The 26,447-nt window shown below is 49.1% G+C and overlaps 1 protein-coding gene across 6 annotated transcripts in view; it reads right to left on the bottom strand.

Annotated features, from left to right (window-relative positions):
• The window catches only part of ZNF395 (zinc finger protein 395), a 54,604-nt gene that overhangs the window by 15,419 nt on the left and 12,738 nt on the right, over positions 1-26,447 (bottom strand). For 4 of the 6 annotated variants that reach the window (XM_073335602.1, XM_073335607.1, XM_073335605.1 and 1 more), the window contains 6 exons: positions 23,033-23,290; positions 14,531-14,790; positions 12,746-12,858; positions 8,120-8,355; positions 7,185-7,285; positions 3,538-3,796 (listed from right to left, as the gene is read on the bottom strand). In XM_073335602.1, coding sequence (XP_073191703.1) covers positions 3,538-3,796; positions 7,185-7,285; positions 8,120-8,355; positions 12,746-12,858; positions 14,531-14,790; positions 23,033-23,290 — 1,227 coding nt within the window. Of the gene's footprint in view, positions 1-3,537; positions 3,797-7,184; positions 7,286-8,119; positions 8,356-12,745; positions 12,859-14,530; positions 14,791-23,032; positions 23,291-23,997; positions 24,163-26,447 lie in introns of all 6 variants that reach the window. The other 2 variants (XM_073335604.1, XM_073335606.1) reach the window with 1 other exon arrangement.

Below are 26,447 nucleotides of genomic sequence, written 5' to 3'. Positions count from 1 at the left end.
TTAGTGGTTTAACATTAACCCTTCAGAGGCAGTGTTGGTAACTGCAAGGACAGGGAAGCCAGGACTCCTGGTGTTGGATCATATTAAAGAAGTTCTGTATTAAAATCACAAATGAGTTTGATCCCCCATAGTTTAAATTCCAGGGTATTACTAATTAAGAGGTCTCTTGGTTTTTGGTACTGTTTCTCTCCCTCTGTGTGTGAAACTTGCAAGCTGCTAATTGTGTTAGTACATTCTAAGACAAAGTCTGTTCTCAAAGCAATTCTTTGTAACAACAACTACTCACACAGAGAGAGACTCAAAGCAATACTCTGTAATAACAGAAACAGCACCAGAGACTCCCTGTCCTTTTGTTGTATTCATCTCGCTTTGTTAACAATTGTGACTAAAATAGAGATAGAGGAAGTATGTGGATGGATGCTTGTTGTGTATAACAACTGAATGATCAGGGGGGTGCCAGCCTAAGAATCCGGTGTCCATCGGCTGAAGCAGGCGTCAAGTGGAAATAACCAGAGGACCCCCGGAGGGCAGACTAGAATCCACCCAACAGCCTCAAGAATGGGAGAACCAAAGAACAAGATAACATCTGGCAGCACGGAGCCGTCAGGAATATGCCATCTGCTGATTGATTCAGCAACAGCATGATGAAGCAATTCCCATAGACTGGCATAGGAAGAAATTCCTATAAAAATGGACTCTAGAAAGTGAGAACTTTGGGATCTGATTCTGCAAACCAACCTCCAGGAGCATCAGATGAGCATCTGACAAGGCCCTGCTCCCTCCTCATGTTCAGGCCACCTGGCCAGTGGCTTGGCATGAGCAACTCTAAGGCTGGTAACTAGGATAACAATCTTGCAGAACCTGTGTGTGTGTGAATGAATGTGTGAATAAGTATGAAATTGAATGGAATGTTACAGCTATAACTAACTGCTTACTATGATTCTTTCTGTATTCACAATAAATGTGGCATTTTGCCTTTTCCCCTTTAATAAGATCCTGCTGGTTTTTATTTTATTGGTATAACACTGGTTTCCATCTGACTATCACTGACTCACTGGGTGAATTGGCCAAACACCTCAGAACCTCAATACCCCTCCTCCCTGACTTTTGCGCTCTGAACCATGCAGCCTGCATGTTCTCTTAATGGAGTTTTTAAAAGATGTTTCTTAGGTAAATTCCTTAACCTGGAACGATTTCACTAAGTCCCACCAGAACACCTTCTCCAGGACCATTATAAGGTCTGGAGAAGAGGGTACCTGACCTGCCAGCCACAGGAGCTGTGGGATACCAGCCTTCAGAGCCCCTACTCCAGCACAGACTCTGAGCTCCACTGGGCAGACACCTAACACAGCTTCTGGCCTGCTTCAGAGTCCAGAGGCAGAGTCCCCCACCCTTAGCAAGGCTGCACCTTTAGTTCACTTTTCAGCATGCAGCCTCAGCAACCATATGTGCATAGCAACCTTCCTTACGATTATTTATTTGTATTACGGGAGTGCCTAGAGACCCCAGCCAAGCCCAGGGCCTCACTGTGGTAGGTACGTATATACACATATACAGCAAAAAAACAGCAACAGCCCTCAAGATAGGAACTAAAGAGACAAGACAAAACGGGAGGAGAGGAAATATTATCCTCATTGTACAGATGGGAACCAAGGCATGAGATTGGGGTAAAATTTCCAAAAGTGATTTAGAAGCCGAAGTCCCATTTTTACGACAGACTTAGGCTCTGAGAGCCATTGGAATTTAAACTCCCAAGTCATTTAGGTACTTTTGAAATTTTTACCCTTAAATGACTTGCCCAAGGTCCCATGGACTCTGTGGCAGAGTCTAGAATTGAGCCCTGATCTCCCCAGTCCCAGTCTAGTGCCTTGACTACAGAGCAACCCTTCCTCTCCAACCTTAACCGCTCTCTTTCTGTGCAAGGGGTACTGCTCATGCACAGTGGGCGGCTTTCTTTCCTTCCGCCCACTGTGCATGAGCAGTACCCCTTGCACAGAAAGAAAGAGAGCAGAGTGCCCCAGGGCACTAAGAAACGTTTCCCCCTGAAACAGATTTCTCCAAGGTAGTTACACACATTTCAATTTCAACCCCCAACTGATTGGGCTGTGGGGCTAGTCAGAAAAATGTTACAAGATTCCCTGCCCCACCCACACACCCCCAATGTGTAAAATGTATTTTTTCCCTCCTCTCTCTCTTACTTAAAAAAACAGGATACATTTTTTTTGTTCAGACTTTCCACACAACCTGCCCCCCGCCCCCAGGCGGAGACCATGCCTGAAAGGTGAAAGTGACTGAAGACAGGCAGCTACAGTGGAAATGCTTATGCTGCCTTAGCTCCACAAATCGTCCCGCGTGTAACACAGAGATATCCTGGGCTGTAAAGCCTGGTCTACGCAGTTTGTCCACTAGTATTACTAGGTGGGGTAGGGGTGTGATTTTTTTTTTTAACGAATGTAGTTATAGCAATACAAGCCCTAGCGGGCAAATAGATATAAAGGTGCCTTATATCAGTACAGCTTATTCCCCTCCCCATAAAGGAATAAGCTACACCAGCCTAAACAGGCCGATACTGGTATAACACCACCTACAACAGGAAAGTTGTATCTCTTTAACTAAACTGGTTTAGGTACACTTGTGTGTGTACAGAAGGCCTAACAGTTTTAGCAGCATGAGGAACTGCAAGTGATGCAGTTATACCGGATCCCCATGCTTCCCATGTATTTGAACTCGGGACTCCTAATACCCAAGCCATGCAAGGACCCGGTATAGTTACATTCCTGGTTGTGGTTTTTTTGCATACATAGGGATGTGCTGCATACCACCAAGCTGGCTAATTACAGGGTGACTGGAAACTAGAGTGCTCACAGCAAGAGAATGACTGTGTTATACAGGTTAGCGAAAGAAATCCACTGATCACTTAAACAAAGAGTAACAGATACGCAGCTCCATGGTTATGAGGCCTAGCCAGCAGGTAGGAGGACAACAAGGCTGCAAATGTTTACAAGACATAATGAAGTTCCTCCCATATGCTGTCTTGTAGTATGAAAATTATGGAAACACTGGATCAAAACTAAGTAAATTTGAAACCAACAAATCAAAATACTTTATGTCGCCTATAGCCAATCTGTGGAACTCACTGCAGCAGGAGGTACAGTCAAATTCTGTGGCTGGATTTTAAAACAGAACTGGATCATTTTAGGATCACTAACTTTTGTAGCTATCCAAGCCAAAACAACAAGGAGAATCAGACCATTAGCTGATCAACTGCTGGGTCCGAGAAGGAGATTTTCTCCTTCCTGCTATGCACAACCACTACAGAATTCACTATGTGTTATTTTCTCTGATGCATCAGGCACTGGTCACTGGCATAGACAGGACCCTGAACTTGATGGACCAATGGTCTGATGTGGTAAGGAAGATTCTATAAGTAGCCAGCTGGTTTCTGAACCTTGTCACTAGATATGAAAACAAATGCCCCTAAGAATGAGGATGCCAGATGCCACTCCATCATGATGTTTCCGTAAGTGGCCAACATACCTGATAGGCATGATCTGCCTGGATGTGCCAGAAGGAACTGGGGGCAGACTGACTGAGAGCACTGTTTGGGAGGTGAGACTCCAAGGTTGCCTGGTCCAAAGCCAAAGCCTCTGGCTTGGCTAGGGCCTGCTGGATGACAATGGGTGAGGACCCAAAGGTGGGGCTGGTGGCAGACTCTGGAGCAGCTTCTTCTTTCACCTGCACTTCGGTGTAGTAGAAGTCTTCCTCCCTCCTCCGCTGGTCAGAGTCTGCGCCATCTCTGTGGTGGTTTAAAAAGGGGAAAGGGTATGAGTCAGTAATCATGATAAGTAACTCCCCCTTCCAATCAGATCTGTGCAAGGCGCCAGCATGATGCAGGTGGCAGCACTCAACCAAGGAGCTATAAAAAAAAAAAATCACAGGTTCAAGACCCGCCCCAGTTTCAAGCTCATTCTCAGAGCTGACAGTGTGAGGCAGCAGGTGGGGTCATCCTTGCGGAGGGTTCTCTTCTTCGGTTATGCTGTTAAACCAAGGTCTCTTTGGCCCGGCTGGGATTAAAGATTCCACGCACTTTTCCAAGAGACCAGGTGTCCTGGCCAACACTGCCTCGGCCAACAAAGCAAGTTCTGACGCTCAAGACAACAGCGAGCTATTGCTCCGTGCAGGAATGCGGACGGGCTTGCGCACACCCGTCGTACTGAAACCTGGAGAGCTGGCTGGCCCCAAATGGAGATGCAAAGGGCTATGAAATAATCACACAGCAGCAACAGCACATGCTGACCCAGTAAAACATTGTAACGCAACATCAGCATGCAGTTCTGCCAATATTTCATGACCCCCGTTCGTACCATCTAATGTCTCCTGCCACCATATCCAGTGTTATTAGCTGCTTTTGGGAAATGAATATTTTTCCTTTCTCCCTTTGCTGGCTGCATAAATATTCAGTTACTTCGGTTCCTTTGCTCAGCATCGCCTATGTTGTGTCACGTACCTCAGAAAGTACGGAAGACGTGTCAAGCAAACCTTTGGACTCTAAGGGCACTTCTCCACAGCATTTTAGAGCCTGCGGGAGCGAGCATCCCAGATCTGGCCGACAGACTTGGGTTAGCAGGACTTGAGTGAGAGCTGTAAAAATCGCTGTGTAGACAACGCTTTGAAGTTGTGGCTGAGGCTGAAACCGCAACTTCAAAGTGGCGTCAACACAGCGATTTTGTCAACCTGGGCTGGGAGGCTTGCTCTTGAGGGCTCTGAACTGCTGTGTAGACATACCTTTATGGTCTACAGTCACTGCACCAGTAATATTTAGCACTTAGATGGGAAGGTGCTTTGTATCTTCAAAGGGATTTAGAAGCATTAACTAGTTAAACAGACATCATCGGCTTAAAAATCTCACTGCTTACTAATTTTGTTTTATCTACCATTGTTGCAAATAAAACCCAAGAGGAGTGTAGGAAAGAGATTAGAAAACAGGCTTTTTTCCCCTCGATATTGCCAGCATGTTTATTTTGTGCTCCTGACAGTATTTCGTGAATTGTCAGTTTCCCCACGTCCTCTGTATAGTCAGTTTCTCCCATGGTTTGTTTGGAGCTTTCACATGGAAACAAGGTGAGAGAAAAAACATTTCACAAAACAGAAAAACGTGAGGCTGTAAAACCACACTGGCACGGGGGACTGAGTGGTAGACATGGGTTTTAGAATGGACACCACCACAATATCCCTACAAGGAGGGGAAGAATTATCCCCATTTTGAACATGGGGAAACCGAGGCACACGGGGACGGACAGACTGTGAGATGCCCATGGCGAGAATTAGTGGCAAAGCCAGGCTTTGAACCCAGGAGTTCCTGGCCCCCAGTGCTCAGACCCAGCTTCTCTTCTGCGATAACTTCTACAGTACAGCAGGGAGACCATGGAACACAAAAATTAAACCAAAAACCAACTTCCATTCGAGGCTGGATTTTTCTTGGAAACATGAGCAAAGCAGGAGGTTTGACAGGATGTTAGCTTCCCCTGCGCGTCCTGCTCTTTTGTGATAAAAGCCTCTTTCCTCACTGTACCACAGTTGCTGTACAAATGCAGAAGTGTCAAGCTTTGCGGCTTGTGCCTGTATCAGTCAGATGGGGCAGCAAGGGGCCCACTGGCTGGAGGTGCAACCGCTTTTTCTTTACTCTGAGCCCTTGATGGTCAGGGAGAGAAGAGCTTACAGCTCACTCCTGTCCCACCTTTATACCCCTTCGCTTTAGGGAATTTGCAATGCCTGGAGAACCAACCCTGAACTGAAACTAGGGGGCCCCACTACACCAGAAACAAGCCTTAGCTGAACTGAGCAACTATAGTCATTACTTGAGTTCTATTCAGTTAATTAGCAGCTTAAAGGGGAGCATAAAGCAAAGGGCTTGTTTCCAAGAAATACCAGTTTTACCCTGGGGGGGGGGGCCCTTAAAGATACATCCCATCTCCCCTTCTCAATACCCCCCAGTCTCCGTCATTGTTATTTATTTGTATTTCAGCTGTGTCCAAAGGCCCTAAACAGAATTAGGGCCTCCACTGTGCCAGGTGCTACACAAATGTAACGCACTGGTCAGTGTCGGTCATGCATCCCCCTCTGTATGAGCCGGATAAAAACTCCCTGCCAGCCCCACTCTTAGCTTGGGCTGCAGAGACTCATAATTTAAAGCTCTGGATGTCCCCGGTTCATTCCCTGGTGGTGGCCAAGTGGCAGCCATCACACAAACACACGAGACTGTTCCTGTCCCAAAGCGCTTCTGCTTCAAAATAGACAGGGCAGAGAGGCTGGAGAAAAGGGATGCAATACACGAGCAGAATGATGGTTGGCAAATCTACCTTTTCTTATTGTATTCTTGGGCAAAGGTGGGGGTGGAAGGCTGGAGAAGAGTTAACAGAGCAAGAGAGCAGGAAACATGAGGGAAGAGGGACACAGAGAAATGGGGAAGGGAGAAAAGGAAAGATGGAGAAGAGCACAGAAGGCAAGGGTTGGGGTGGGCAACGCAGCCCTGAGCTACCGTACAGGGCCCATCTCAGTGGTGTCCGAGAGGGAGAGGGGAGGGCTGGAAAGCAGGTTATGGCAGCCATCAGCCATCTGGGCCAGCAGCAATTCTCTAGCCAGGGTAGTTTCCTGCGTTCCCTACTAGCCCAAGCAGCAGGTTTAGTGAAGGTCAAGTGCAGCAGAAAATCCTTTGGCATCTGCCCTAAGCACTGGTGACAGGTACTGCACCCACAGCTCTGGAGACTGACGAGCTTTACCCACCAAACAGCCGCAGTGTGTTAGACCTGCCCCAAAGGGATTCCTCTTCAAGGATGAGAGGGAAGTTCATTCTCCAGGGCCCCTTCAACCCTTGGCCTCATTGCAGAGGCTGCAGACACATAGGGACAACAATGATGGTGGCTTTGGTGACATGGATGACTGGTGGGCACTGGACTGAGAACTTCCAAACGCATTTCACACAGGCCAGGGCAGTACCAGTTTGATACCCAATATATCCTCAATTGGGAGACTATGTCCTGCCTTTCCGAGGGATAATCTCAATGATCTACCAAATCTTTTCCGACTTTTAATTCTGTGAGCCTCTGAAATTCCTTCTTCCTTCTGCCCCCAGCCCCTCAGACCCTGCTTGGGTTCTGCAGGTTAATCGCCATTCAAGGTCTTACCCAAGGTGCTGGGTCTTGATGTGACGCTTGATACCGACAATGGATCGCAGTACTTTACCACAGTTTGGCCACAGGCACTTGTACATCACCTTCACCGAGTTCTAGGAAAAAGACAGCCCCACGTCACGGAAAGGTTACACCCCAGCCCTGCTCCGAAGGGACAGAAACAGCCCCAGAGAATTAAGATTCACTCAGGATCACTGAAAACAGTCTGCATGATGCTGCCGTTTTGTCCCATCCACCCCACACACATTCCTGGGCCTCCCTGGCCCTCTCAAGGTGCCAGTTCACGAGGTGCCAAGTTTCAGCCAGACACAAGGAAGACTCCAGTTATCTGGATTTATTTCTGCCCTCCCATCCTGCCTGTTTCTCCCTCTCTGCTCCTCTTTCTCTTGCCCTAAAGTGGACTTGTCTCCCATACATTATTTTCCCCCTCCCCCAGCCCCTTTGACGATCAGTGCACCTGCTCCACCTGGCCCATGTGGACAGAGGAGGGAACTGAGCCGAGAAAGAGCTCCATGCATGGAACGGAGTACTCCCCAACCGCCCCGGCTCCCTGCTCTGGTCACAGATATCAGGCAGAGTGGGAAATGCTGATGAGTAAAGGACAGGAGTGAATGGGAGCAGGGAGAACTCTGGAGCCACTAGCAGGATCTGGGGAGATGGCAGGCAACTGACCCTTGGGCTACTGTCTCTTCTTCCCCGCCAATCCCCTTTGCATTCCTGGGGTCTCTTCCCTTCTCCCATCCCCAGCACCCCTTCTGCTCTGGGATCTCAAGGTGAAGCTTGCCAGGGGTTAGTAAGAGGCACTTTGCTTCCACTCTCTCCTGCTAGCTTCAGAGTCAGAGTGAAACTTACCAACACCTTGTCAGTTTTACCAGGCAGCAGATCCCATGACTGAGAGTTCACAGCACAGTTCCCCCTGCCCTCGGTACCTTTCTCTTTCTTGGGGCAGGCTCATCGAGAAGAAAGGGATCCGAGTCTGTCTCAAAGCCATCGTCGGCCTGCGGGGAGCTCAAGGCCTCGCTCGAGTACTTGGGGCTGGCTTCGGGATGCGGGGGTGACGGGGTGGAGATGTCGCTTCCGCCACTCCAGTGACCACTGGTGGTGCTGCTGCCACTGTCTGAAACGTCGCCGCTCTCCTTCCAGGCGTCGCAGGCTGCCTGGGACGCTGAGCCAGGGGGAAGAGGAGAAGGGAACAGACATGAAAACTGACAGGTACGAACACAGCTCCTGCCTGCGGGATGCGGTAGCTCTGCTCCCAGCCCCCCTGCCCCTCTCCATTCAGTCTGTTCGGTTACCTTCATCTTGATCAACACCCAGGACCGAATCACGGACCTCTGGAGCTAGGAGCATCTGTCTCTACAGCTCTACCGAGCGCCAGGCCCTGTAACACTCCCATCTGCTGTGGATCAGGCACGGTGGGGAGACACATAACGTGCTTCCCCCTGGGTTACGGCGCCATTAAGGATGGCGTGGATGCAACCAGAACAGAGACCTTTGGCCCAAAACTTAAACCACAGGCTTCAGGATCAAAACAACGTGTGTAACCTTTACCTTCTCCCCGCTGCACAGGGCTGCGAGCCAGGAGCCCTGGATTCTATACCCAGCTCTACCAACGATTCACTGCGTGGCCCGGTGCCTCTCTCTGGCTTCGCGTCTCCTTCCGTAAAATGCAGCTAATGCTGCCTACCTCATTTAATCACAGTCGCAAAGCATTTTGAGAGCCCTGGATGGAAGATGTCAGAGAAGAGCAGAGAATCTTCCTCCTCCTTCTCCCAACAGTTCTGCAGCTACAGGTTTTGGCCACGGTGGCAACAGGAGGGCTGAAATACCACGACAAAGCCTCTCTCACACCATCACTGGCCAGCCAGACCTGGGAATCTGGTTTGGCATGGAGATTTACTCCCCCAGGAACCAAAAGCCTCCATCGACCTGAAGACAAACTTTTCCCCAGATGGCACAGAGGGCTGATTATATGGACTCTTGCAGCGTCTTTTTCAGTTCAGGGCCCGGAGGCTGCTGGGCTGTTCAGCGATACACAGCTGCTCTCTAGGGGAATGTGCTTTATAACGTGGGACACTGGCGTAGCTGCCCTGAACGCACCCTCACCTTGGAAGAGCTTAGCTGTGCCTTTAGTGACGCATGGTCTGAATGCAAGTTCATTTATTCCGCTTTAACCCGGTTTCCATGTCCAAGCGTTCCGGACAGGGCTGCGGCAGAAACTCACAGGCCTAGCCCCTCGAGGACTTGCCTGTTGCTAGCTAGAGCCAAGTCTGCGTGCAGAGAATGAGTTAGTGACAGGACATGCAGATTTCCCACAGCTGCAGACATCTATTTTTAACCACCTGTATCCACTTGACTACTTGGGAATGGAGCCGCCGCTAAAAAAAAAGGAGCCGGGCCACTCTGTGCTCCCATGCCTGTGGCTCCCAGAATAGGTCCTGCCGCTCTATCGTACATGGCAGCTGCGGGCAGGGTTACGCTCTCCTCTCTCTCTCTCTCTCTCTCTCTCTCGAGAAATATACATGGCCTCCCAGCTTGGCCAGCCGTTCAGCAAGACCGCATTAAAGCGGCTGTCCCAAAGCACCCTGCTCACGGAGCCCCACAGCTTCTGAACAGCCAGCACTCCCATGTGCAGACTCTTTTGGAAAGCCAGTCCCCCTCACCCCCCAATTCTTAGTTGGTTCATCCCAATCTGTTAGGCCTGATAATTAGAACAAACAATTCCAAATAAATAAGAGGAGGAGGGGGCCAGCCTGAAGAGCCATCTCCCAATTAAAACAGGGGCTCCCGGCACTCATAACTCAGGCTTTCCGGGAGGAATTCAACACATTAAGCTACACTATCCTCCCAGCCGCATGCTGCTCACGACACCCAGACCCACTTACGCAGGGATTTGTATCAAAAGCCCAGTAAAGGTCCCTCTGCAGGAGATACACAGAACATGATCTGCTGCTGTCCAACACGTGCCATGGGACACTTCTGCAGAACGGCCATGTCCCTGGCATTTTTCCCCTTTGTAATATTATAAGCGGGATCCGGACCTCATGTTCTCCTGACAGACACCAGCATGAGCGAGGTCAGAACCAGACCCTGTGCATTTCTCTGAAGTAGGGAAGGGTTTAAAAAGGTTACTTTACAGAACTTTTGGATCAAAAATATGAAAAAACAAAATTAACAAGCCCAGTAGGAATATTTAAAATAAAAGCCGGTGCTCGTACAATAAAATGCCTTTCAGTCATAGACCATATTGCACAGACCTGGAACCTGAGGCGCAGAGGGTTATGTGACTTGCTAAGGAGCTGGGAATTAGACTCAAGTCTAACCAAGAAGCTAACAGCTGTCAGTATACTGGATCCCTCTCAGTCAGGATGGGCCAGGGCATGGGTCAGACATAGCACCTGGTAAATGGCCTCCTCCCGCTCACTGACAGGGGAATTCCAGCCAGTCAGCTGGCTGCACCTCTCTGCTGCATTTGACTCACTTGCCGTTCCTCACCAAAGACACTTCTCCAGCCTCCAAGAAGTTGCAAAGGTGCCTGGAAACACTTGAAAATGGCTCAAGTCCTTCCTCTCAGACTGAGCTCACAGGGTCATCACGGACCCCTCCAACCTCCCCACCCCTGCAGTCTCAATCCTCTCCCGCATTTTATTCCAGGTCTACAGGATGCTGCTGGGAAAATGCAGGCTGAATGCACAGACACCACCCAGCTCTACAGCCAATGCAATCGGCACCATCTCCCAGCACTTAGCTACAATTAGCAGCTGGATGGAAAGCAGCAGGCTCGAACTGAGCCCTGGCAAGACTATGGTGATGCTAGGAGGAAGAGGGAAGCACTTTAAAGAACTTGCTTCTTCTGCTTCGAGGGCACCTGCTCTCAGATTGTTAAGGCTGTCCACAGCCTTGGGTCCTTTGAGAGTCTTCAGCTCAGCTGGAACCCGAAATAGCCACGACAGCAAACATTGCCCACATCCATCTCTGACAGGCCAGAAGATCACATCCCATCCTATCGGGCACAGCCTGGCAGCGTCCACGCTAACCCTTCAGGTTCCATCACTGCTATTCCTTAGGTCTAGGAATGATAACCTGGAAGAGCTCCAGCTAATACAGCCCATGTGCTTAGTAACAAAGGTCGCCATGAGGAACCTGGTACACCAACTCCTCACAAATATGGAGCTCAGTTTCGAGGTCTCTGTCCTGATATTCCAACACCCTATGAGACTGGCCCCATCACCCTGGGAGATTGCTCTCCCTCTGCAGGCAGGCTGTCCCACGACAGCTACATGCCATGGAGCAAGGTAACCGTTGACTTGCACCTGTCCACGCTAGGAGCACTTTACCAACAGAGGCACATGCCCACTCCCGATTAGCCAGACAGCAGAGGGGACATGGATTTTATTTGGATACTCGAGAGGGCAAAAGCCATTCAGCCATTCACCAGCAGATTGGCCTCGCCCATGGGCTCATCCTCCTCTTCCTCACAGTCCCGGCCAGGACTCTGCTCTGCCCCGCCAAAACCGCAGGCTTCCCTGCACCTGGTGCCTGCAGGGATCGGGTGCCACCGGCCCTTCGGCAGCACAGGGAGCCCTCTGCAGCTTTGCTGTCACAGCCCTGCTCACTCACTCCCGTCACAGTGGGGCGGCAGAGGGCTCCCCGAGCTGCCACAGGAACCATTCAGCAGCAGCGTGGCCTCCCCCGCGGCCGGGGTCTCCTCTTGCCCCCCCTCCCCCTCACAGTCCTGGCTGGGGGTCTGTGCTCTCTTACCCAAACCTCCACATTATCTGACCCCCTTCCTCGTCCCCCACCATCAGGTCGGTGGGGGGCAAGGAAGGGCTTCAGATAATGTAGAGGTTCAGACAACAGGGTTTCGGGTACATGGCAGCATACTGTACTCTACTGCTACAGTGCTCCCAGTGTGGACGCAGCCTCTACCAGCAAACCTGGGCTTTTACCAGCCTGGTTTATTCCAGCTGCCCCACACCGGGAAGAGGGCAGGTCTGCCAGAACAATGCGTCTACACGAGGGGCTTCTGCTGGCACAGCGACATCGGGCAGAGGATGTCCCCTCACCAACACAGCTGTGCAGGCAGAGCTCTGTACGTACCCACAGCCGTCGAGTCCCCACCATTCATTCCTTCACCAGCACAGACAGAGAACATCTCCAGCCACATTCTCAATCCGGAGATACATTAGAATGGGTCAGACAACTGACTTCCCGCCCAGTGGCTTACTCACTGCAGCACGGGGCCTCTCTATGTACCTGACCCCAAAGGCTGGCTCCAGTCTGCGGCAGAGTTTCATGGTGAGGGCGACATCACCAGCAGAGAGCATGCTGGGACACCAGAGTGTGCAACGAGACAGACGTGGCAGTCAGACAGCAATCTGTTCACATTGCACTTGGGGCTCTGGTTACCTGGGAAAACTTATTGTTTGAGGTGAGCAGTTTTCCCCTCCTTCTTCGGGGGCACCACAAAAGCAATTTAATTCAGCCTCCAGTTGCTGCAATACAGAGTCAGGCAGATTTGGGACCCCAGCGTCCAGCTGCACAGTCGGACTTACCCGGCATGCTGCTTTCACGGCTGGGCGGGCTCTGCACCACAGGGCTGCAGGACAAGCTAGTCAGCACCATAGCTGCCATCATCTCGTCCATTTCCACAGCAGCATCGGACTTCCTGCGCCAGGAGACAGAGAACCATTAAAGACTTCAGTGGGGGAGGGGAAGGCAGATATTCAGGAGACAAGGTGAGGATTCTATTTCAAAGACCCCATATAATCAAAAGGGCCATGGGAGCAAACACAGAGCCCAAAGGTGTTACACTTGGGGCTGATTGGACCCACGGGGTTCTAATGATCATTGCTGCCTTTGGGTACCTCCTTCCTTTCTACAGGACCCCAGTGTGCCTTCCTGTATATAGAAAGCACAGTTACCCATCTGGAGTCAAGCCCAGATCCTAAGAGGAATTTAGATGCCTAAAGATGGCAAGAGACATCCAGTGGGATTTTCAAAAGTGCCTCCCAGTGCATCTTTAACCACCTAAATACCTTTAAAAATCCAGCCCTGAGTCCGAGGTGTCTGTCCCTCCCCCAGAACCCCAGTAAAGCGAGCACCTGGGTGGGGACACTGCCTACTCACAGCATGAGCTATACCGCTGCTCCCAAATTCATGCTTATGAAAGCATCAGTGCAGCACAGACCAGGGAACAGAGGCTGGGGCTCGGGAGAGACCTTTGTATTTAACGGTTTAAGTGGAAGTCAAAATTGAGGATTATTGTAGAGGTACGTGAACAGTGGCTCTGGGGGTAAGAACTGCTCCACAAAATGACTAGGGCCTCTGTTTAAATTATCAGGCATTTACACAACCACTGTAGCAACATGTTGCCCCTAGCGCCACAGAGAGGCCAGGGTTCAGAAAACAATCCAGCTGTCTACGGTTAGCGGCGGCTAACTTCCTCTGCTTCCAAGAGGTTCCCTTGGAAGTCACACATCCAACCACTGATCAGACCTGAACCTGCTTAGCTTCCCAGTCCTAAAGTGTTCACACACTGAGGCTGCATGGCTCGCCACATGTCTCTTTCCCCCGTAACCTCTCCCCACTCTGCTGTCCCCGGGGCCAAACAGGACCAGAGCGATTTTTAACTTGCAACTAGGGAAGTTTGCTTTAAAAGAGAACTTTTTTTTTCTCCTAAACCACCATAAAAATATCCTCTTAATCCTAAATTCAACAGCACTCTGGATAATCCACCCTTTGGAGAGGCTGACACAGTATGTTACAATGACGTGGTCTCATCCCGCGTACGAACAAGGCAGAGGTGGGAGACGGTTCATTTCTCATCATACACTGAAACAAACAGCATTTTACTGCTCTGGGTGAACAACACTAAGGACCATTCTAGAATTAACGCCTCTGCATTATTTTGAGCTTCCAGTGCAATCTAACAGCTCCTCTGCAGACTCCTGCTAGATTTTTACTACATCCTCCCAACCCAGGGGACTTTGATTCTATTTTAGCCATAGTGACACTGAGCAGAACCAGAATTCAGCATCTCACATTTTATGTAGCCATGCGCAACTGTTTCCAGAAATATGCTTTATACTATAGGATTCCAGGGCATTTTATAAACTATACACAGGGATCATTTCACCCCCGCATGGAAATGCGGCCACCTCTGCAGTAGAATCCAGCCGCTGTTAAACAGCTCTCAGCAACACTACATACTAGTTTAGAACAGAAAGAGAAGAGGGATTCTGTAAGCAACCAGTGCGCAAACCCAGCTGTTGAACCAGGCAAGATGAACCAGAATCAGTCTCCAAAGCTAAAAGCACCAAGCAGCCAAGGACACATACCTTTTAGGTACATCGATATTCCTAGAAACCGATCTCTGAACTGATCCATTGGCAGGACTATGGTCCATCGCAGTGGCAGGACTATGGTCCATCGGAAGGGTAGGGGGCGGCGATCTTTGCATCTGAGCCAGTCTCACATCCTCTGTCTTCCAGCAGGTGTGCAGTCCCTGCTCAAGGAGCAGCACCTTCACCTCATCACTCAGCTGACTGTGTTGCTCTACCAGGCCAGTGCACTCCTGCCCGTTATAGGTGACGTAAACCTACGTGAGGACAAGTCACAGCTGGTCAGTGTTACTCTCCATCCTTTAAACAAAATCCAGCCAAAACTCACCTGCCCTGTCTCTGAGCACCCTCCTGTGCAAAGCCCCAGTTGCAAGGATTCCATCACCGGGAATAGCATAAAGCCAGGGTTTTTCCTTTCCACCAGTTCAGCACCCCTATCCTGCACCACCACTCTGAGTGAAACAGTATTAGCAATTGTCACCCATCTCAGGACTTTCTCCACTTGCCTGTTGGGACTCAAGGGTCCCCCCTCAATATATGGTCATGGCTGATGCAACAGAGCTGCAGCAGGATATCACTCCATGTGATCAGCAGCGTTAACACAGGGACTCCCCAAGGGGGTAAATACAAAGGCAGTGGCATTCCTCAGAGACCCTGTGGAATAACGAAGAACTGGAATGCTCCCACTGAACCCAATGGAAGTTTTGTTGATTTGAATGGGAGCAAAATTGGGCCCCAGCAGGTCAGATTTCAGCCAAATTTAGGTTTTTGCAACAACAAAGTTTTATAAAACTTACTAGCAACATTCCCATGAAATTAAAAAAACTCAACAACATTGCAGCACTGTGCCGGGGCATGAGACCAGGAAAGGAAAACAGACTAGAAACAAACAATAAAACTGACAAGTCTGCTTTCAGTTGCCAGACTGAGTGAAATCTAAAATGCAAGGCCAGCAGAAATGCTGAAAGTCAGTTAGATTTCTTTACTTCTCAATTTCAACTTTTGAAGATGTTATTAGAAACATGGGAGAGGATTTTAATTAAAAAGGATTTTCAACTTGAACAAGGTCCCTTTAAACTCAGCTGGACAAAGGTGTGTGGAATACAGTGTAAAACACAACTTCACAGGGCTAGAGGAGATTTACAAAGAAATTGTCTGAATCCCTTCATTTCAAGCATAGAAACATTGTAAGGACCATACACACATACCATTGCCCTCTACTGGTTGCACTCAGAACTGCTCAGCTGTGTGTCAGGCCATATATTGCTAAAAGGAGATTCTTGATTAGCCCAAGTATCAGGAGGAGCCCGAGCCTTTAGGGTGTCTAACCCCCATTATGATCAAGAAGTTCCAACTGGCCGTGTTATTCAAAGCATCAGTGACAACCATGCGGTCCTACAAGGGCATGGATTTTTCATAATGCAAAGCCAAACTTCAGTACAAAATGGACAGAGTGAACAGCTGGGTGCATTCAGTACAGAAACACACAGAAAAGAAAGTGGAGGATATAATGCTTGAAGAGACTCCTTAGCAGGGATGGTGGTCACTGGCCCTTTAACAGTCAGAGCAGGACTGCAGGAGTGTGGAGACCCCCCACCCCCACCCCATTTACAGGGTAGCATTCTTGTAGAACCTCCACTATACAACCCCAGAGCAAAATTCATGGCAGGTGTAAGTGGGCACAACTGCATGGAAGTCAATGGAGTTATACCCGCTTAGGCCAGCAATAAATTTGACCCTTCTAGTCTAATTTTCATTTGCGGGGGGAGCGGCACAGAGGAAGGAAAATGTACTCTAGCTTCCCCTGTCAACTATCCTCTTAAATGATTGTGCTCTGACCCCCAAAGCAACAGACATAGTAAAAACATTCCTCCCCAAAAGGAAAGAAACCAGCCCCATCCCCTCCCCACATCACATCCTTGGGTTTCCACTTATCATTATTTGCATTACGGTAGTGATCAGGGTCCCTTGCACTAGGTGAACAGAGCCATGAAGTACCAAACAGTCCCTGCCCCAAACAGCTTACAACGGGGGGGTGGGGGGGTGGGGGGGGGGTTATGACAAGACATAGCAGGTGGATGAAACAAAAAGACAGGCGGGGGAGAGAGGAGGTTTCCTTGTTTAAAAACCATCAACTCCTCAGAGGAACAGGACTGATCAACCATTTAACGAAAGGGAAAGAAAACACAAGAGCTGAGACATTTCTTCATTTGAGTGAGTGGACAAAACCAATGGAATATGCATCCTCCTTTGCAAGACAGGCAGAGTCTGGCAGACAAGAGCTCTCATTCATGTCATGTCTGGTTCCCCATTCTCAGCTTCTTCACAGAGGAAATGTTCTCTCCACAGGTACCATTGCGGAGAGTGGACCAGATGATATGTCTGGGGCGAGAAAGCAGAAGGAGACTCCGCTGGTTGGAAGGCATGAGATGCGATGTCCTGAGGTTGGGGGTTCCACGACCACCACTCCCAAGAGGAGAAGGCGGGTGGTGGTGGTCGGGGACTCTCTCCTCCGGGGGACTGAGTCATCTATCTGCCGCCCTGACCAGGAAAACCGAGAAGTCTGCTGCTTGCCAGGGGCTAATATTTGCGATGTGACGGAGAGACTGCCGAGACTCATCAAGCCCTCGGATCGCTACCCCTTCCTGCTTCTCCACGTGGGCACCAATGATACTGCCAAGAATGACCTTGAGTGGATCACTGCGGACTACGTGGCTCTGGGAAGAAGGATAAAGGAGTTGGAGGTGCAAGTGGTGTTCTCGTCCATCCTCCCCGTGGAAGGAAAAGGCCTGGGAAGGGATCGTCGAATCGTGGAAGTCAACGAATGGCTACGCAGGTGGTGTCAGAGAGAAAGCTTTGGATTCTTTGACCATGGGATGGTGTTCCATGAAGGAGGAGTGCTGGGCAGAGACGGGCTCCATCTTATGAAGAGAGGGAAGAGCATCTTTGCCAGCAGGCTGGCTAACCTAGTGAGGAGGGCTTTAAACTAGGTTCACCGGGGGAAGGAGACCAAAGCCCTGAGGTAAGTGGGAAAGCGGGATACCAGGAGGAAGCACAGGCAGGAATGTCTGTGAGGGGAGGGCTCCTACCTCATACTGAGAATGGGGGGCGATCAGCAGGTTATCTCAAGTGCTTATATACAAATGCACAAAGCCTTGGTAACAAGCAGGGAGAACTGGAGGTCCTGGTGATGTCAAAGAACTATGACGTGATTGGAATAACAGAGACTTGGTGAGATAACTCACATGACTGGAGTACTGTCATGGACGGTTATAAACTGTTCAGGAAGGACAGGCAGGGCAGAAAAGGTGGGGGAGTAGCACTGTATGTAAGGGAGCAGTATGACTGCTCAGAGCTCCGGTACGAAACTGTAGAAAAACCCGAGTGTCTCTGGATTAAGTTTAGAAGTGTGTGCAACAAGAGTGATGTAGTGGTGGAAGTCTGCTATAGACCACCGGACCAGGGGGATGAGGTAGATGAGGCTTTCTTCCGGCAGCTCGCGGAAGCTACTAGATCGCATGCCCTGATTCTCATGGGTGACTTTAATTTTCCTGATATCTGCTGGGAGAGCAATACAGCGGTGCATAGACAATCCAGGAAGTTTTTGGAAAGCGTAGGGGACAATTTCCTGGCGCAAGTGCTAGAGGAGCCAACTAGGGGGGGCGCTTTTCTTGACCTGCTGCTCACAAACCGGGTAGAATTAGTGGGGGAAGCAAAAGTGGATGGGAATCTGGGAGGCAGTGACCATAAGTTGGTTGAGTTCAGGATCCTGACGCAGGGAAGAAAGGTAAGCAGCAGGATACGGACCCTGGACTTCAGGAAAGCAGACTTCGACTCCCTCAGGGAACGGATGGCCAGGATCCCCTGGGGGACTAACTTGAAGGGGAAGGGAGTCCAGAAGAGCTGGCTGTATTTCAAGGAATCCCTGTTGAAGTTACAGGGACAAACCATCCCAATGAGTCGAAAGAATAGTAAATATGGCAGGCGACCAGCTTGGCTTAATGGTGAAATCGTAGCGGATCTTAAACATAAAAAAGAAGCTTACAAGAAGTGGAAGGTTGGACATATGACCAGGGAAGAGTATAAAAATATTGCTCGGGCATGTAGGAATGATATCAGGAGGGCCAAATCACACCTGGAGCTGCAGCTAGCAAGAGATGTCAAGAATAACAAGAAGGGTTTCTTCAGGTATGTTGGCAACAAGAAGAAAGCCAAGGAAAGTGTGGGCCCCTTACTGAATGAGGGAGGCAACCTAGTGACAGAGGATGTGGAAAAAGCTAATGTACTCAATGCTTTTTTTGCCTCTGTTTTCACTAACAAGGTCAGCTCCCAGACTGCTGCGCTGGGCATCACAAAATGCGGAAGAGATGGCCAGCCCTCTGTGGAGATAGAGGTGGTTAGGGACTATTTAGAAAAGCTGGACGTGCACAAGTCCATGGGGCCGGACGAGTTGCGTCCGAGAGTGCTGAAGGAATTGGCGGCTGTGATTGCAGAGCCACTGGCCATTATCTTTGAAAACTCGTGGCGAACCGGGGAAGTCCTGGATGACTGGAAAAAGGCTAATGTAGTGCCAATCTTTAAAAAAGGGAAGAAGGAGGATCCAGGGAACTACAGGCCACTCAGCCTCACCTCAGTCCCTGGAAAAATCATGGAGCAGGTCCTCAAAGAATCAATCCTGAAGCACTTGCATGAGAGGAAAGTGATCAGGAACAGCCAGCATGGATTCACCAAGGGAAGGTCATGCCTGACTAATCTAATTGCCTTCTATGATGAGATTACTGGTTCTGTGGATGAAGGGAAAGCAGTGGATGTATTGTTTCTTGACTTTAGCAAAGCTTTTGACACAGTCTCCCACAGTATTCTTGTCAGCAAGTTAAGGAAGTATGGGCTGGATGAATGCACTATAAGGTGGGTAGAAAGCTGGCTAGATTGTCGGGCTCAACGGGTAGTGATCAATGGCTCCATGTCTAGCTGGCAGCCGGTATCAAGTGGAGTGCCCCAAGGGTCGGTCGTGGGGCCGGTTTTGTTCAATATCTTCATAAATGATCTGGAGGATGGTGTGGATTGCACTCTCAGCAAATTTGCGGATGATACTAAACTGGGAGGAGTGGTAGATACGCTGGAGGGGAGGGATAGGATACAGAAGGACCTAGACAAATTGGAGGATTGGGCCAAAAGAAATCTGATGAGGTTCAATAAGGATAAGTGCAGGGTCCTGCACTTAGGATGGAAGAACCCAATGCACAGCTACAGACTAGGGACCGAATGGCTAGGCAGCAGTTCTGCGGAAAAGGACTTAGGGGTGACAGTGGACGAGAAGCTGGATATGAGTCAGCAGTGTGCCCTTGTTGCCAAGAAGGCCAATGGCATTTTGGGATGTATAAGTAGGGGCATAGCGAGCAGATCGAGGGACGTGATCGTTCCCCTCTATTCGACATTGGTGAGGCCTCATCTGGAGTACTGTGTCCAGTTTTGGGCCCCACACTACAAGAAGGATGTGGATAAATTGGAAAGAGTCCAGCGAAGGGCAACAAAAATGATTAGGGGTCTCGAACACATGACTTATGAGGAGAGGCTGAGGGAGCTGGGATTGTTTAGCCTGCAGAAGAGAAGAATGAGGGGGGATTTGATAGCTGCTTTCAACTACCTGAAAGGGGGTTCCAAAGAGGATGGCTCTAGACTGTTCTCAATGGTAGCAGATGACAGAACGAGGAGTAATGGTCTCAAGTTGCAGTGGGGGAGGTTTAGATTGGATATTAGGAAAAACTTTTTCACTAAGAGGGTGGTGAAACACTGGAATGCGTTACCTAGGGAGGTGGTAGAATCTCCTTCCTTAGAGGTTTTTAAGGTCAGGCTTGACAAAGCCCTGGCTGGGATGATTTAACTGGGAATTGGTCCTGCTTCGAGCAGGGGGTTGGACTAGATGACCTTCAGGGGTCCCTTCCAACCCTGATATTCTATGATTCTATGAAAGTAGAGGAAATATTCAAACGCTTCCTTTCTCTCAAAATGACAGGTTTCAGAGTAACAGCCGTGTTAGTCTGTATTCGCAAAAAGAAAAGGAGGACTTGTGGCACCTTAGAGACTAACCAATTTATTTGATCATAAGCTTTCGTGAGCTACAGCTCACTTCATCAGATGAAGCGGTCTGTAGCTCACGAAAGCTTATGCTCAAATAAATTGGTTAGTCTCTTAAGGTGCCACAAGTACTCCTTTTCTTTCTCTCAGAGACACCCAATGACCTAATAGGCTGCTTCTCCTAATGTCTAAATGTCTGTTTTTATTAAGGTAAATATATCTGTGCTGAAATATAGCACACTTCTGCAGGTTAGCGTTCGTAGGTATTTATAGGGACATGCACTCCTATACCTAAATTCCAGAGGTGACGTGTGGACAGGCCTGTATATGATGGATACATAAACGCACAGTGCTCTGAGGCAGAGAGAAAATGTCTCAGCTGACACTGGATGCAGAAACCAAAGCAGAGAAGGGATGTGATTTGCCCAAACTCAAAGAGAGCAGCTGCAGCAGTGTAGGGATTAGGACCCAGGAGCTCCTGACCACTACACCCTGCTTCTCTCCAAGAATATCTTTGCAGACAATAAGGAAGGAGGCTCCACAATGAACTACGCCAGCGGACTCCCCAGACCTAGACAAGCACTGAGCAACAGAACACGTACGCTCGAGCATCTGCTGAGGCTGCACAGCAACCAAACACAAAAAAGTCATCTGCCACTGGTATGTAAATACAGCACCCCACTCCCGATGACTATTTTTATGCTGCTTCTGGTGTGAAGAACAAAAAAGCCCAACACTGATGTGTGCTGGAGAAAACAGCCCTCGCTGTCACGGGGTTAAAAACCGTAGAGCAAAAGGAATCTGGCTTCTCTGTGAGCTTATAGGATAGCTCTGTGTGCAAGCCAAAAAAAAATCAAACGAGGGGCCTTATTGACACTTTGTTCCAGGCAGAACTCAGGGGCCCTGGTGGCACATCAGCAGCTGCCCCGCTCCATTCGGACAGCCACACTCCGAGACCTTTTACTATTCCTTCCTAACTGTCAGGGTGGTTAAGCACTGGAACAAGTTGCCTAGGGAAGCTGGGGAATCCCCATCACTGGAGATTATTAAGAACAGGTCAGACAAACGCCTGTCAGGGGTGGTCTAGAATAATACTTAGTCCTGCCATGAGTGCAGGGGACTGGACTACATGAAACTATGGCGGTCCCTTCCAGTCCTACATTTCTAGGATTCTGGGAACAGTAATCATTCCTATACCACTGAAGATAGATCCAGTGCTCTGCAAAGCACCCTACCCCTAACAGTGTGCAATCTGTCTACTGTACTGACCCTCTAAGGGCCTTCACGCCCCTGAGCACAACCAGGGTGGAGGGTACTCAGCATGGGCAAGGCAAGATGCCACACATCTCTGCCTCCTCCTTATCCATGAGAGACAAGGAAGACAGGTGTGTGACCCTGGCTCTTACAGTCCCTAGTCCCTCTACTGAGGCTGCCAAAAGAAGCCAGTTAGTATCTACTGAGCTGCTGATGGAGACGCTTGTCTACGGGGAACCCACTAAACTCATTCCACACTGGCTACCCAACAGCTAGCAGATGCTAATGACTTGGTAATTACAAAGCTAAGCCAGATTTGAGCCAGCAACTCAATTGTAATCCCTGAACTAATGCAGTCAGACGCTTTCATCCCATTTCCCATCCCCTGAACCACAGAGGGCATGTCTTCACTGCAGAGTTAGCCCCTCCTGCTGGAGCGGCCCCCCCTGCAAAGCCCTACCCGGTTCGGACCCATGCGGTTGCATCCACAATGGTGCTGAGGTAGCCCGTGTGCTGGGCTGGATTTTCTAACAAGATATCCCATGGCTCTCACTGGTGCATTAAACTGGGCCAACCCAATGAATTCACTCGCAGTGTATTGTGAGAGAACTTGTCTGTCCTTCCTGGGCTCCCAGGCGAGAGTGCCCTGATGAGTCTTACTGGCATCGCACCACAGTGTTACCAGAAGGCTGGTCACAGCTTCTGGCCAACTGGCAGCGTGGGAGATGGATTTCTTGGCTGGCACCTCTGTCCAAATGCTATGGAGGTACAGCAGAAATGGAGCAGGCAAACTGGGGGGTGAGGGGGCTAAGACCCAGTGACGAAGAAGGGAGGAGTTCAACAAGAAAGTACAGCCCAGGTGGCACTGTGGGATAGGACTGGAGGACTAACAGCACCCTGGCAAGCCCATGTTTTCACTGCATAGAGGGTGGGTTGCCAGCTTGGAAAGTGAAATGCTAGCTCAAGCCTAAACCACCCTCAGTGATGCCCGCTAGCTTGTGTTTAGAGCACCCTCAAGCCTGGGCCAGAGGTTCTTATGTGTGGACAGAAGGGGGAGGCTACAGCCCAGGCTAGCTCTGCACTGAAGCCAGACCCACAGCGGACTGCACCCAGGTTCAAGGGATTAACACCGCCGGTCAGCACTGTACAAACAGCCTCCTTACGTACTCTTTGTCCTGGGTGGAGCTGTAAGCGGTTCAGGTTTGGGAAGCTGGGATTTGTGCTGCTCTCCTCTGCCTGCTCCGTGCACCGACCACCCTCATACGAAGCCAGGTGGGAAGACACTCTGCTGAGCTCTGCCTGCAACGTGGGGATCTGGGCCGTCCCCAGCATCCTGTCTGCCAAGGAGCTGGGCGTGGAAACGCGGGCGCCCAGCAGGGAGCGCTTCCCCAGGCGCCTGGACAGCACGCTCGCCATCTTGACACTCTGTAAAGGACAAACAGACAGGTGCTATTACCTCCAGTGCAAAACACAAACTGCTCTGCATCTGGGGTGCTGGCGAAAGGTACTGGGCTGAGAGTGCCCTGAACTCCTCCAGCGGCACTGTCTTGTGCTCAAAACAGCGGGCTGGGAGTCAGGAGGCCTCATTTCCGTGACTGGCTCTGATGGGACACTCACTGAGCCAACCTGGCCACGTCCCTACCTCTCTGTGCTTCAGTCTCCCCCATCTGTAAAACAGAGATCACACCACTGACCACCTGCCAAATGGAAAGTGCTTCGAGATCCTTGGCTGGAAGGAACGATGCCTCCACACAAAGCGCTCGTCACAGCCCATTTCACAGCCTTTTGGAAAATCACATCCCTCCCCCTCGCTGTTATTTCTCAACCTCTTCATTGAACCTGGACTGACGTTCCTTCCCCCCCGTCCTGCACACAGTGGAAGGAGGTCCCGTGGTTAGGGCGCAAAGTGGATAAAATCAAATATTTAAAAAACAAAACAGATTTATGTCAATGAAGTTTTTTTAAAAACCTTATTTAAAATTGAATTTGAAATTGAGACAAAACCCTGAACTTACAATACAGCTATTAAAATCACTGACATTAATTAAAAAAATACTGTTAAGCAGAACATCTGCTGCCAAGTTTTAAAGAAAGGGAAACCACTGAACTGGTGGGAGTCACTGACTAAGCACCTGGAACCGGAGTTTAAAGTGCTAAACCAGCTTCTGACAACAGTGGCCTCTTCCGCAGGTTCAGCGAGAGAATATATTCTTCTCCATTTATTCCACTAGTTCATTCAAAATTAAGAAACCACTTGGGAGTTGAAAAAGCAGGAAAGCTTGTTTTCCACTTCCAATCTATGAACAAAAGCAAGGTGCAAGAGGATGAGACCTACTAGTTCTAAAATTCTGAAGGATTTTGTGACCTAGAATCAATTCAATTCACTAACTACAGAAAATACCTCCTTAGTTTTAGAGTCAAAACATGTTTTGATAAACGTTTTGTCTTATCTATCATCATGTCAAAGGTAGTTATATTTAACTAAACAAATACTTTTTAAAATGTTTCTGTGCATTTTAATTTCCATCCAAATAGAGCCCAACATAAATCACAAGTACAAGATTAATCAAAGTCTTGTAAAGTAGAAATGCATCATACACAATTTGCTAACTATTTTAAGTCTGAATAAACGTAAGTTACATAACTGCTTGAATGAATGTATATAGATACAGTGTACCATCCCGTTAGCAAAAAGCACCACCAAATCTAGTGTAAAAGCTATAGTCAATTGCAAATCAACATGTTTTAATGGTTACCAACTAATGAGAATCAACCTTTCTTTAGGAAATTAACTAAAAAGTACAAATGCAAAATAAGATTAAAATTGTTGATTTAAATCAAGGTTTTCTGTTTGCTGATTTAAATTATTATTAAAGCCAGTGATTTAAATCAATCCACCCTGTTAGAGCACTAGCTTAGGACTTGCGAGACCAGAGTTCAATTCTCTGCTCCATCAGACTTCCCATGTGACCATGAGCAAGTCAACTAGCCACTCTGTGCCTCAGTTTCCCCGTCCGCAAAAGTGCTGCCCTGCCTCACAGGGTGTTGTGAGGATACATATATTAAAGACTCTGAGGTTCTCTCATATCTACTGACGAAAAGCACTATAAATATTATTGCTATTATCGGAAGGGTGCACATGAGGGCTGAGCAGCACAGGGAGGTATATTATCACAGGGGGACACACGAGGGCTGAGCCAACACCCATGGGTATGGTACTGTGCGGTGGCCTATGAGCACTGGGCTGCAAGCACCAATTTATCTTGTTAAACCAGGAGCAGGAGCCCAGGCTTTGGCCACATCGATCACTACACGTCAGTCTCTTTGGGTGGCTGCCACCCCAGGAATATCAGTAGAGACACTTTTAAACCAATTGCATTGTCCGAGGCTAATGGGAATGCACCACGGGCAAGTTTACAGCTCCAGCAGACAGCTATGGTTTGCTCTGAGGACATTCATCAGTTGTGGCAGTATCGGATCCAGTGGGCTAAGGGGTTTTACCCTGGCTGTCAGCTCAGCTGCCACTAAATCAGGTTCTACAGTCCATCTACAGACAAAGACAAAGCCCTTTGGGGATTCAACAACGATCCACAAAGCCACATAATGCACCCAGACTGTGCTTTACAATACGTAACAGGGAAGCCCAGCAAAGCAAGAACAATTAAAGCTGAAAAAATAGACAGGAGGATCCAATGTTACTCTTACTACACCTACCACTGCATTTGCTGCAAACCATGGTTTTCTAACAGCCACCTCTGATCAGATTCCCCTCATCTGAACCTGTTTAACCTGTAACATTCCTGTGGGTGTTCCCCCCCACCCACTGAAATGATGTTCCCAGATGGATCTTCCAAATCGACCTCATCCGCTGTTCACAGCTGTGGCCCAGCAATATTCGTGGCCCTGGAGAGCCAAACATCATGTAGAGAACAGCTAGGAAGGCTTCCCACACACAACCTGCAGCCCCCTTGCTGTTACAGACCTGGCCCTCCAAAAGAGACTCTGCCAGTGCACCTCAATGGGGGGCTCCCCTCAATTCCGCAACATCCACTTGCCAGTCCTGGGCACAGGGAAATAGTGGTGCCTAAAGAAACTGACAAGCTCATGATGTGGACAAAAGTCGTCTCTCAGGATATCAAAGATCCACTTTATTCCACAAATAAATTAGTTAGTCTCTAAGGTGCCACAAGTACTCCTTTTCTTTTATTGCTCAAGTAATCCAGATTCCAATTAAGGACTCCAGATGCAGAAGAACTGTGCCCGAATGCGCCACTCCCTCCTTAGCACTATTACCTCATCTCACTCTCGCTTGTGTGTTCCTGGTTTAGGGTTCAAGTTCCCACAGGCAACACTTGGGTTTTTTTAGCCTTTGGTACCTCTACTAACCCACACAGTTAAGGTGGCAGCCAGTCCACCCAGAATACACATGCAGCAGTCTCAAACCACTGGATCAAGAGAACCATGGAAATTGGTGATGGCAAAGTTCACCTGCACACTCTCTGCCAAGGCAGGGCTGTCCCCTCCAGTACCCTGTCCAGTCTAGTTTTAAATGATTTGTGCAATGGGGCTTCCACCCCTTCCT

This window comes from Lepidochelys kempii, chromosome 3 (genome assembly GCF_965140265.1).
Source record: "Lepidochelys kempii isolate rLepKem1 chromosome 3, rLepKem1.hap2, whole genome shotgun sequence".
NCBI classification, from domain to species: domain Eukaryota; kingdom Metazoa; phylum Chordata; order Testudines; family Cheloniidae; genus Lepidochelys; species Lepidochelys kempii.
The sequence above is the reverse complement of the archived record's forward strand: the minus strand, read 5'-3'. Positions and strand labels throughout refer to the sequence as shown.